This window comes from Euphorbia lathyris, chromosome 6 (genome assembly GCF_963576675.1).
Source record: "Euphorbia lathyris chromosome 6, ddEupLath1.1, whole genome shotgun sequence".
Lineage (NCBI taxonomy): Eukaryota > Viridiplantae > Streptophyta > Magnoliopsida > Malpighiales > Euphorbiaceae > Euphorbia > Euphorbia lathyris.
In genome coordinates, this window is record NC_088915.1 from 37,735,640 (window position 1) to 37,748,352 (window position 12,713).

Consider the following 12,713-nt stretch of genomic DNA (forward strand, 5'->3'; position numbering starts at 1 on the left):
ATGATTCAAAATAGAATGCTTATAGATGCATGGCTACTCATTTAAAAGGTTTTTCTTGTTATAAAGACTTTGAAAATTACTATAGATACATATTTTATGAAAACATACAATTTGAAATAAAAATTGTTTAGAAAGTGCTTTATTTTATTAATTATATATGTAATTTTTATTCGTATTTAATGAATCATTATTATTTTATATTTTTAGTGGGTTTCAAAAAAAATTAAAATTATTATCTTATATATTTAGTGAGATTATTATTTTATTCCATTGGCTTAACTCGGAGTCGAAAAAAATTATTAAAATTATTAATTTATGGAATATATGAGATTCAAAATGTAGATTACAATTGATTTTGGAAACAAATACAAAGATGAAATGTGTTGGGCCCAAAAAAAACTAAAATCATGTGATGCATATTCGTCTAGAGATGATATTTTTATTTATTCTTTTTTAAACTTATGAGCAGAAAAAGAAAATACTTAAAAATCAAATTGGTCTCTTTGATCTTTTTTTAGTAGTGACATTTTTATCTAATTTAAATTCTATCCCCATTGGTTACCTCTAACAGTATAATTTAGAATCTAACACTAATAAATTAAGCTAATTTGAAATATTATTAACGAAGCATTATGTCTATTCATGTTATAATTTATATATAACATCGAAATAGCAAAGGAGTAACATCGCAAAATGGGTCTAAACAGTGGGGTTATTTCCCCTCCTCCTCCTCCGTGGAGCCCTTTAACCGTGGATGAGTATAGTTCCGGTAGGCACCCTCATTCTCTCATCGACCAGTGCACCAACTTAAACCATCTTAAACAGCTTCATGCTCGTATACTCCGTTCAGGCCTCTTCTTCCATCCTTATTCTGCCAGCAAACTCTTCAAAGTCGCTGCTCTTTCTTCCTTTTCTACTCTCGATTATGCTCTCAAGGTGTTCGATCATATTCCCCACCCAAATCTTTTCGCTTGGAACACTCTCATTCGCGCTTTTGCTTCCACCCCAGACCCTATTCAGAGCCTACTTGTATTCAACCGAATGCTTCATGAGAGTTCAGTGTTTCCTAATAATTTCACTTTCCCTTTCGTCATCAAAGCTGTTTCTGCGGTTTCTACTTTGACTCTATGTCAAGCTATTCATGGAATGGTTATTAAGGCCTCATTCGGATTGGATTTGTATATATTGAATTCTCTCATATATTGTTATGCCTCCTGTGGAGATTTGGATTCTGCTTATTTAGTGTTTTTCAAGATTAATGAGAAAGATGTTGTTTCTTGGAACTCAATGATTGCAGGGTTTGCACAGGGGGGTTGTCCACAAATGGCTTTGGCATTGTATGAAAGAATGGAGCTTCAGAATGTTAGTCCTAATGATGTAACAATGGTTGGTGTTTTATCTGCCTGTACAAAGAAGATGGATTTGGACTTCGGGAGACGGATTTGTCGGTACATTGAGAGAAATGGAATTAATGTGAGTCTGACTGTAAGTAATGCTATGCTCGATATGTATGTGAAAAATGGAAGTATTGAAGATGCAAGAAGATTGTTTGATAAGATGGAGAAGAAAGATAAGTTTTCATGGACAACTATGATTGATGGTTATGCAAAAAGTGGCAACTTTGATGCTGCAAGGAGTGTTTTTTATGCAATCCATGAACAAGACGTATCTGCGTGGAATGTGCTAATATCTGCTTACGAACAATATGGAAAGCCCAAGGAGGCTTTGGCTGTTTTCCATGAATTGCAGCGTAGTAGAACTGCAAAACCAGATGAAGTCACACTTGTGAGTGTTCTTTCAGCTTGTGCTCAGTTGGGAGCAGTGGATATAGGTAGCTGGATCCATGTGTACATAAAGAAGCAAAAGATAAAGTTAAATTGCCATCTAACAACCTCACTTATTGACATGTATTCTAAATGTGGTGACATAGAGAAAGCCCTTGAGGTTTTCGATTCAGCAGAGAGGCGAGATGTGTTTGTTTGGAGTGCCATGATTGCTGGGTTAGCAATGCATGGTCGCGGGAGAGCCGCGATTGACTTATTCATGAAAATGGAAGAAGCTCAGGTGAAGCCTAATTCCATAACATTTACCAATTTACTATGTGCTTGTAGCCACACAGGACTAGTGGATGAGGGCAGGATGTTTTTTAATCAAATGGAGTCGGTATACGGCGTTGTGCCTGGAACTAAGCACTATGCTTGCATGGTTGATATCCTCGGTCGTGCAGGTTTTCTGGAAGAAGCTGTTGAATTGATAGAGAAAATGCCAATAGCTCCTACTCCATCCGTATGGGGAGCTCTACTTGGAGCGTGTCGAATCCATGGAAATGTTGAGCTTGCTGAAATGGCTTCTAGCCGTTTGCTTGAAATAGAGCCGAGTAATGATGGAGCGTATGTGCTGTTATCGAATATATATGCCAAAACGAGACAATGGGAGAATGTTTCTGGATTGAGGCAACAAATGAAAAACTCTGGAATCAAGAAAGAACCGGGTTGCAGTTCAATCGAGGTTGGTGGTGTGATTCACGAGTTTCTTGTAGGAGATAACTCTCATCCGCTATCCGGACGAATCTACAGAAAGTTGAATGAGATAGTAGCTAGATTAAAATCTGTTGGTTATGTGCCTAATGAATCACACCTTCTGCAATATGTTGAAGAAGAAAATATGAAGGAGAGGGCACTTAATCTTCACAGTGAAAAGTTAGCAATGGCCTTTGGTCTTATCAGTACGAGTCCATCACAACCGATGAGGATAGTGAAAAACCTTCGTGTTTGTGGGGACTGTCACTCTGTTGCAAAGCTGGTATCCAAGCTTTACAGTAGAGATATACTATTAAGAGATAGGTACAGATTTCACCATTTTAGTGAAGGGGAGTGCTCATGTATGGATTACTGGTGAATCTGGTTAAGATTTCTCTGTCTGTCTGTCTGTCTGGTTTTGCCAAATTAATGAATTTGATTAGTTAGTGAAAACATTTTGGAGGAACAATTCCTAAACTGCTCTTGCTCATTTCTGAATGTACATTGAGAAACAAATGGATCAGGGAGCCGAACAAGGCTGTAAACCCAGTAAAAGATGCTTAAAACACTCTCAGTCAAATGATATTAACAGATCCATAAATTTCACGCCAAGTGTCAACAACCCACATCATTCAAGTAGTATATATAAATAAGAACAGAACCCACTAAATTCTCCACTCTCTTACTGATACTTGCATTTTCTATTACCAAATCAAATACAAAAGAAACAAGTAAAAAAGAAGCATCTTCATCTCTATTTCTCATACCAAATTTATAAAAGAAAAAAAGAAAAAAAAAATGGCAGCTTTGAGTAGCTGCTTTTCCCCTAAGATGTGCACTAGAAACAGCAACATAACTGTATTGGGTCAATCTGATATTTGCTTTTTAAGATTTACAACTTCCAAGAAACTACAATGCCATCATTTGGTTGCTAAATCTCATTTACTACCTGATGCTGTTGAGGTAAATTTACCTTCTTCTTTTTCTATCAATTTTTAGAGGCAATCCAAATTCAACCCAACAATAAAAGTAGTGTTATTATTGTGTCAACTCAATTGAATAAGTATCAATTTCGTGTTTTGTGCATATCATATGTAATACTTCTAAATTTAATTATAATTTTATTAATTAAGATGAAATGTAAAAAATATAAAAAAAAAAATAGAAATAAGATACAAATTTAGACCTTCTATTATTTGGGAAGACCTGACTTTGTACAAAAAATAATGCAATATTAAACCTAACATTTACCAATAGATGTAGTTTTACTAAAAAAAATTGATTTTTTTCATATGTAATTTCATGTTCTAATCAAACTTGAGCTTTCTGGCCACCCAATAAGGTTTAATGCTGCATAATTTTTATTAATAAAAAAACTCATTTTTTGTCAATTAGACTTAGAATTGCACTAACCGGTAAATGTTAGAGTTAAAGATTGCACTTTTGTTTCTACAGGGATGCTAAATTTGCTCCCCCTCAATAACTATATATCCAAATTTGTAACTTAGTCCCAATGAGATAATTTTAAACATTCATGTCAATTTCATGTTGATTAAAATGACTTATACTTTATTTAATAAAACATTAACCCACTAAATTAATGTCATGTTGTCGGATGATTCTTTTGAAAGTTAATCTAATAGTTTGTAGCTTGATTTCATTAATATATGAAATAGGTGACAACTGACTTCCATAACACAGCACCTGAATTTTCAACTAGTAAGTTGTACCCTTTCTCTTTTATTCCTCAAATTCTTCCATTGAACTATAATTACCATAATTTCCTTCATTTTTTTTATAGCAACATCAAAAACTATCCATGTGAAATTCCAGTTGCACAAGGAATGTATGTTTGGTGATGAGATTCTTCTGGTTGGTGATCATCCTACACTTGGTTTATGGAATCCTACCAATGCTTTACCAATGAACTGGTCCACTGGACACATTTGGAATGTTGAACTGGTAATACAGATCTAAAACACATTTTTAACCCTCAAAACCTATAATTTTAATTTTAATTTTTTTATAAATTTTTGAATAGGATGTTCCGATTGAGACAACAATGCAGTTCAAATTCATACTCAAACAAAGCTCTGGAGAAGTATTTTGGCAGCCGGGGCCAGATAGAATTTTCAAGAGCTGGGAAAGTAAGGTTACTTTAATAATTGCTGAAGATTGGGAAAATCCTGAAGCTCAAAAAATCAGTGAGGAACAAGAGATTATCACTGGAGATTTTTCAAATCCGACGGAAGATATAATGCCTAATGTGGACAGCAATGTAATGTTCTCAGCAGACACTGATTATGCAAAAGAAAAGCTTAAATTTTCCACCAGAGATATTTTGGAGGAGGTTCTTGCACCTGGATTGATGCCTCAACAAGTTCTTTCCCAGGAACCCGGATCCGCCATTGTTGATGTTGATGCAGCCATGGAGTGAAACATGTTGTTTTTGTTCTTCTTTCCATCTCTTACTCTCACTGCAAATTTCTGCCTTGTTGATTTTGTTGAATGCACACAACTATTCTCATTCTATCTGCTCTATTATATAAGCAAATGTATTTCAAATTAAATTGCATCTTCAAATCAATTATTTTTATTTTTATTTTACAAGCAAATACAGCAACTATTTCAACTTAATAAACGATGATTTCAATGCTATATTAGCGTAATGCGAAAACAGTGCAATAGAAGAAATTAAATTTTTTCATGTTTGTCTTCTTAACATAACTATTATAGAACACACAGCAAAATTCGGTAAACAATGCAAAAATGCCAACATAAATTAACTGAAATCTGAATCCAAAATCACAACCGTATTAGCGAGTGTGAAAGTTGAGCCTGCCATAAGATTCATTGGTAAATTTAACCCCCAAATAAATGGAAGCAAAGCAAGATGCAAAATTTCAGTTGATTCCTGCTATTTCACTTCTCATGAAGCCAAAACTTGGCAAGTGAAACCAAGAATATCCGGTCAAATTGATAAGAGCGTCGCGCTATGTTGATATTGCTGCAGAAAATACAACAAAATTCATCCACTTGAAGGGATAAACAAATACTCAAATCAAACATTTCACTATGTCATGTTGCAACATTGCAGTATAGTTCATCTTACAGTTTACTATCTTATTGCAACCAGACAAATCTTAACCAGCCGAAAGAAAACGAGGCATGCTCTTTGTATGTCGGAAGTCTTAAGAGTGTTCTGCTCAGTGATTCTCATCTATCCAACTCACGCCTGTGATCATACCTTTCTTTATGACGACTAGAGGTAGAATCCATACCATGCGACGATCTTTTTTCCCCTCTCTTATCTTGGTCTTCTCTGAGAGAGTATTCAGAGTCATGCTTACTTAATCTCTTTTCTTCCCTTTTACCATCATTCTCTCTCGACCTTGGCTCCAATTCATCATCATACCTTCTGGATTTCCTATCATCCCTCTTATAACCATCTTCTCTTGACTTCGAGTCAAATTGATTGTCATCATGCCTTCTGAAACCCTTTTCATTACTCCTATTAAAATCTCCTCTAGCCTTGTGCTCAAATTCGTTGTCCTTGTGCCCTTTGAACCTCTTTTCATCTCTTCTATATTCATCATCTCTCAACTTTGGTGCAAATTCATTACTTTCGTGTTTTGTTAATCTCTTCCCATCTCTCCCATGGTAATCTTCTTTTGACTTCCGCTCAGCTTCATTGTCCTCGAGCCTTCTAGATCTTTTGTGCTCCATTGAATCAATCTGTTTAAGGTGCACCTCTAAAGGCCTTTCAGTGCCAGATCTTTTCTCAAACTTTTTTGGACCATCAAATTTGTCATGTCCCCATCTCGGACTTTTATCCCCAGCACCCCATCCCGTGTTTGCAGCTCTCTGGAGACAGAATGAAAGAAAAGAATGAATGAGGATGGAACACTAGTTGAAGCATAAAACAAGTCTTTAAACCCACAAAGAATTTACACATTTTAAAGTTTTTGTTTTAAGCAAAAAAAGGAAAGAAAAGGAAAAGGTCTAAAGTGTTGACACAGTTAGAATGAAGGACATCAAAACAACAATTACCAAAGAAAAGTAGAAATTCAAAGCAAATAAAGGATGGTAAGAAAGACAGGAAACAGTCATCTCAGGTAGCAACTTTCTATAACTCATAATAATCATCATTGAGATAATCAACTGTTATGAAAACTGAAACTGTGGTTAATGCATATTTTCACAAATATGTAATTCCCTGATGTACTATTACTATCAAGAAACATAAAAATCAATCAACACTCCTACATCTGCATGAACACTTCCGAAGCATAGATCATTTTTGTGGCAATCAAATTAGAGATTTTCAGTCCCTGCATTTAATCACACCAACAACCAAAAATGTTCAGACCGCTTTTCTGCAGCACAGGATTATAGATGGAATAGAAAAAGGAAAAAAAGAAATTGACAAGAAAAAAATGACCAAGAGCAAACCAACAGAACACATGTGGGTCTCAAAAATGCAATAGAATTTTTCCTCCACAAAATTAAAAACTAAAATAAAATATTCTAAGGCCATAAGGTCTACAACATCATGCATAAGACAGCCAGAAAACAACCAATCACTCAAAATCAAGAAGTAGATCGCCAACAACATTACTTTGGGAAAGAAAACCCAAAATTTGGGCGACAATTCCGTAAAAAAGAACACTCTATAGCGTATAAAACAGCAAGAAACATGTGGAGGTTAGGGGTGAACATATACGAGGTGAACCTGCTAGGCATTTAGAAACAACATTAGTTTCAAAATTTATTAAAATAAAATAGCATAAATACTAGTTCTCCCATTCTTGTTTCACCAGGTTACCAAAATCAGGAAAATATTGCAATCCAACAGAAGCAAATTCAGTAAAAATGTGAATTCTATTTTCAAATAATAAGAGTAGGAAATCATGCTAGGGGCCTATAAAAAGGGCGGCCCGGTGCACTACGCATCCCCGCTGAGCGAGGGTCCGGGGAGGGGTCCCACCACAAGGGTGTACTGGGGGCAAGCCTTCCCCTGCCAATTTATTTGGCAAGAGGCCGCTCCTAAGACTCGAACCCGTGACCTCTTGGTCACACGACAACAACGTTTACCGTTGCGCCAAGGCTCGTAGGGGCCTATAACATATCAAATACAAATACCCACAAACCCATAACCAATGCATATATAAGTAATATGTACAAATGATTGCCAATGATTTACCAAATCACATGCTTTTCTTATTTACAATTTAATTTCTGAAAACTTCACATCTTATATTGCAACCAATAGGAAGATGATAATGCAGCAAAACAGCCTTTAGGTAGTGTCCAATACAAACTAGCAAATGTTTCATTCTTAGAAGCATGCTCTAGTTCACTTCAATCAATTGGGAAGCAGAAAAAGGGAACATACTAAAGAGTGATGTAGGGATAAATATAAGGACAACTAACAATAGCTGAGTTTGTTAGCATGTGAAAATGAATTAAAACTATAACAAAATCAGTCCAACACACTGTTAATGAAAATAGTTTTACTGGAACAAATTTCAAGCTGAACGGAAACTCTTTGTTCTGAATAGGCATGGAGTGCCACAGATAAGCAATAACAAAGATGCATGACGCTAGTTCTGCACACTGATCAATGCAGAAGAATGTGTTAAAAGAAATGCAAAGTGTAGAAAGAAATAAAATGAAAATCTGATTTATAAGCTGTGTAGTTCATTTTTTTATATATACATATGCTAAGTTGTTAAAACCAATTAAGTGAAGAAAATGATGATATTAATAATAATAAAAACAAGCAGGAAAAGAAGAGAACCTAGAACATCCAGCGCAGATTTGTCAATATTATTTCATATTTCTTATTAGCACCATAGTTGTCAAAACGAGATTCGACTCGTGAATCGAAATCCACATTTTGTGAATCGTGACTCGTGAATCGTAAGATTCCGTTCAAATTCATAATATTATAAAAAAATAAAATATTTACCATGTTGAACTCAAAATATTATCAAATATTAGTCTAGAAATGCAATTTTAATGTCAAAAAAGAAATCTTATAACCAAGTACTTACAATTCAAATCTAATGCAAATGCAATCCTAATAAAACTAATTCACAAATCAGACTCTGTTTAATAACTTAGTGGAGAGTTTGAGCTTCTTACTCTTTTTGTGCCCTTGTTGTCAACTTGATAATGATGGAATGAAACTAGTTTGAGTTGATAGCTTGCTAAATAACAATCGGACTAGAGGATAGTGGATTTAGTAGTTAGTGTTGTTGAAGTTTTTGATGAACATTGATAAAGATCCGACTCGAAATAGAGCTGAATCGAATTGAATAGTATGTTTCGAATCGCGAATTGTAAGATTCTGTTACAATTTAGATTCACGTTCACCTATAGATTCGACTCGAAATAGAGCTGAATTGAATCGTGAATCGTAAGATTCTAACAACAGTGATTAGCACTGAATTGCTCCAAACTGGTTTTGAATATTGAATATCTATGAATTAGAAAATCAGCATAGTAATAAAGGAACCCGTCTGTAGAAATGAAGCTTAGATGACCAGTTTTAAAATGCAAATCCAAATTAACCACTGGTCTTACTTGCTCATCATGGGAAAATTTACAGCTTGCTCCACGAGTGCATTCACCTTTCTGGAAAGAACGGCATACCCCTCGAGCCTCCCTCTTCTGCTGCTGTGTCTCTTCATCCTCTTCCTCTTTCTTCTTATAATTAGTAACATGATCAACCCTTACAATTCGACCAGCAACCTCTGCTCCATTCAGATTATCTGAAAACAAAGATCAAACACATCTAAGTACAGACAATTAAGTTTGTAGTTCTTACTGTTAAGAATTTACAGTAGGGTAAGCGAACCAACCTACTGCAAGAATTGTACTTCTTTGATCCTCATATGCAATAAATGCAAAACCTTTTGATTTACCAGTACCCTTGTCTCTAACCAGATTAACATCAACAATCTCCCCATATCTGAGAAGGTTTATTTACAAAACATATTAGTGTATACAGAATGTAGAATAAGTTTCACAGCTACGGAAATACTGATACATATTCACATAATCAAAGAATCAGAAAATTAGTACATAATTCTACTAGGACAAGAAAGCTACTCTAGCAAACATTAACAGACCATTAAGCTTGTTCACATTGCTGATGCAGATTAGAATAACTACTTTGAGACCGAATTACAACACTGCTAACTTAATTTCTCCCTAAAAGAAAGATTTATAAGCACGAATTTCCTCCGGTTCCCTAGATTTCTTCCTTCCATTTTTCATCCCTTTCCTCACTAAGCAATTAAATCAATTCAAATTGAAGCATACAGTCCCAAAGTTGACAATAACTCTAAGCTGAAAAATCAAGCAGCCAAAACCCTAAAATCCTTAAACACAGTATTTATACGTTTCTAATATCAGATTCTCCATTTCAAGGTTCCAGTTAGAGTAGGAAAACACTTGCACTCATTGTATTGAGAATACATAAACAAGAAATAGAAGATGGAAGGTGAAAAGAAGGGTTTACTGAGCAAAGACGGCGAGAAGATCGCCTTCGGTGAGATCGAAAGGAATGCCGCCGACGAAAACATAAGCTGAATCTTTGTATTTGGCATGCCATGAAGCTTCATCTGATATACCTAACTCAGCTTCTCTGGAGTTTATGTTCTGTATTCGTTTCACCAGCGTTAATGGATTCATTATGCCTTTTTCTCCCTCCCTCCCTTTTCTCTCTCGATTCCTCTCCTCCCTAACACGATTTAATCTTCAGCAACGGATTATTTAGTTTCATCCCATGTTTCAATTTCTATTTGATCCTGTTAGCTCCTAAAATAATAAAAGCATACTATATGATAATTTTGTATAAAGTTTGAAAAATTAAATTAAGTAATACAAATGAAGTATATCTCAAAAAAAAATAATAAAAAAAAGTAAATAAAAGAAATAGGGCTCCAAGTTTGGCTTAATTATTCATGACTGTAGGGTCATTCTTAGCTCCAACTCTAATTTTAAGTTATGTTTTATATCTCGTTTAGCGAATAGGGCTGCACATTTGGTAGCTAGGCATGCCTATTCCAATTCCAATGCTAGCGATTTTTTGTCTATTGTAATGCCGACATGGCTGACTGATGTTATTCTTGAGGATGGTAATCCTATTTTATGAATGTGGATTTGGGTTCAAAAAAAAAATTAGTTATTTATATTTTTCAATACCACCAATACCATTTTGACTACTCGTTTGGGATACGAAATAATAGGTTTTTTATTAAACGATAGGGGTTTCTGAAACTAGATATCTCGACGAATTTAATAGTTATTTTTAGAGCCAAAATGAAGTTTTCTTCATTTTTAACCACCACCAACCAACACAACAACTCAACTTTATTATTTTTTTTCTCTGACTTTCAACTCCAATTTTCGAGTTTCTAAACTTCTAAATATTCATGTCGAAAAAAAAAACTTCTAAATATTCTCTAGTAACCAATTTTCAATTTCCAATCATTCGTTTGTCAATCTCGAGCCCGAAAGTTAACGTTTTTTCTTGCCTAAAGTTCATAAAAATCCAATTTCTACAACATTTTAAACATTATGTCCAGCTACTTTCATTAATTATTTCGACCCTTTAAAGCTAATTTTGTCTAAAACTTTCGCTCTATTTCCAGCTCTCGTTTTGCTTCAATCCGCCAAAATCTCATTTTACAAGCCATTTTCAACCTCCAAAATTCATTTTTTTTTTCCAAAAATTTGGTTGTTTCTAATTTTCCAATTAATTCGCTAAGCCAACTTTGTTAATGTTTTCACCCCACCACAACGACTTCTGAGTCAAAAATTCACTCTTTTGCCACTCCACGGCATCTTAAGCCGTTAATCTTGTTACCAAATCCGAAATTAACATTTTTTAGTCATTTCCAAGCATCCCAAATACATAATTAGCTATCGACTGTTCTATTTTTTTGTCAGTATTTGCTGAAGTCTCATGGACTAAATCGTCTACGTTTATTGCAATCGTTCAAGTCACCTGTTTGCTCGTGAATTTGAAGCTGATTGCAACTCAAAGGCCTCATCGAAATAGCCATTTGTTGGCTTCAAGTTTGTTATTTCAATTCCAATTCTATTATTGTCAATCCAATTTTATATTTTTATTTTCATCATGTCATATATATGCCATAGCATCTAACAAATAAATATATAAATTAGATGGAAACATGGAATTTAGAAAGAAATAGATAAGAACTAACTGTGGCAGTGGGAAATGAATGGCGTATACAAACTGGGGAAGAGAGAACAACCCTGGGGACTAACATTACGATGATAAATTCTAGCTCTGAAGATAAACTGATAATAGGAATAGATTAATCTATATATATATATATATATATATATATATATATATGCGCTATTAAATGTAATATTAGTCCATGTATTAAATGTAATATTAGTCCATGTTCTTTATTACTTAATTTTAGTAACAATCAATTCAATTCAGTAACAATCAGTTCAGTTCAGTTTTAGCATTAAGTAATTTATCATTATTTATAATTTTTTTTGGTAGGACAGGAAAGGAAAAACAAAACACCACAAAACTAAAAAGACTTAGCCCGGGATCAGTCTAGGAAAACCGACCTCCACCATATCATCCATCAGAAGAGAAGAAAGGAAATTAGGAGGAGAAGAGAACGTAGAAACTCCCAAAATCCTCATGTGACCTTCTTCTGCAAGACGGTCTGCCACCCTGTTTTGCTCCTTGAAGATGTGACAGAAACTGATGGTCTCGAAGGAAGAACAAAACCTTCTTTTTTTTGGTAGAAACAGGAAAAGAAAAAGGACAAAACCTTCTAATCCCATTGATTATTGTTTATAATATATATATATATATATATATATATATATATATATATATATATATATATTATTTATTATTTATATATAATTATTTATTATTATTATTTATCTATAATTTATCATTATTTATTGGAAAAAAACATAATTAAACCACTGAACTTTGAATGTTTTAAGGATTAAGCTTCTCATCATTTATTTTTCCATATTGAGCCCTTGATGATTGATTCTATTATGGATTAGACCATTATTTAACATTTTCGTCGAGTTTGGACGGCATACATCGTTACGGTGATTTGGCTTGTTGACATGGACCAGTAAAATTAAGATTTTCTTGATTAGGAGAGATAAAAA

At 34.2% G+C, this 12,713-nt stretch overlaps 3 protein-coding genes across 3 annotated transcripts; 2 read left to right on the forward strand and 1 right to left on the reverse strand.

Annotated features, from left to right (window-relative positions):
- Positions 1-664: 664 nt before the first annotated feature.
- LOC136232342 (pentatricopeptide repeat-containing protein At2g29760, chloroplastic) lies at positions 665-2,980 on the forward strand. The gene has a single exon (XM_066021435.1). The coding sequence runs from the start codon at positions 694-696 to the stop codon at positions 2,896-2,898; it is 2,205 nt and encodes a 734-aa protein (XP_065877507.1). The 5' UTR covers positions 665-693; the 3' UTR covers positions 2,899-2,980.
- A 312-nt stretch (positions 2,981-3,292) lies between these two features.
- On the forward strand, positions 3,293-5,316 carry LOC136232345 (uncharacterized). Its single transcript, XM_066021437.1, has 4 exons — positions 3,293-3,482; positions 4,196-4,238; positions 4,321-4,481; positions 4,561-5,316. Exons 1-4 carry the CDS (start codon positions 3,318-3,320, stop codon positions 4,954-4,956), a joined length of 765 nt encoding a protein of 254 aa, XP_065877509.1. The 5' UTR covers positions 3,293-3,317; the 3' UTR covers positions 4,957-5,316.
- Positions 5,317-5,495: 179 nt separating this feature from the next.
- LOC136232343 (zinc finger CCCH domain-containing protein 25-like) lies at positions 5,496-10,348 on the reverse strand. Its single transcript, XM_066021436.1, has 4 exons — positions 10,048-10,348; positions 9,386-9,495; positions 9,108-9,295; positions 5,496-6,383 (listed from the first exon to the last, which is right to left on the reverse strand). The coding sequence occupies exons 1-4, from the start codon at positions 10,218-10,220 to the stop codon at positions 5,736-5,738; spliced, it is 1,119 nt and encodes a 372-aa protein (XP_065877508.1). The 5' UTR covers positions 10,221-10,348; the 3' UTR covers positions 5,496-5,735.
- Between the last annotated feature and the right edge of the window lie 2,365 nt (positions 10,349-12,713).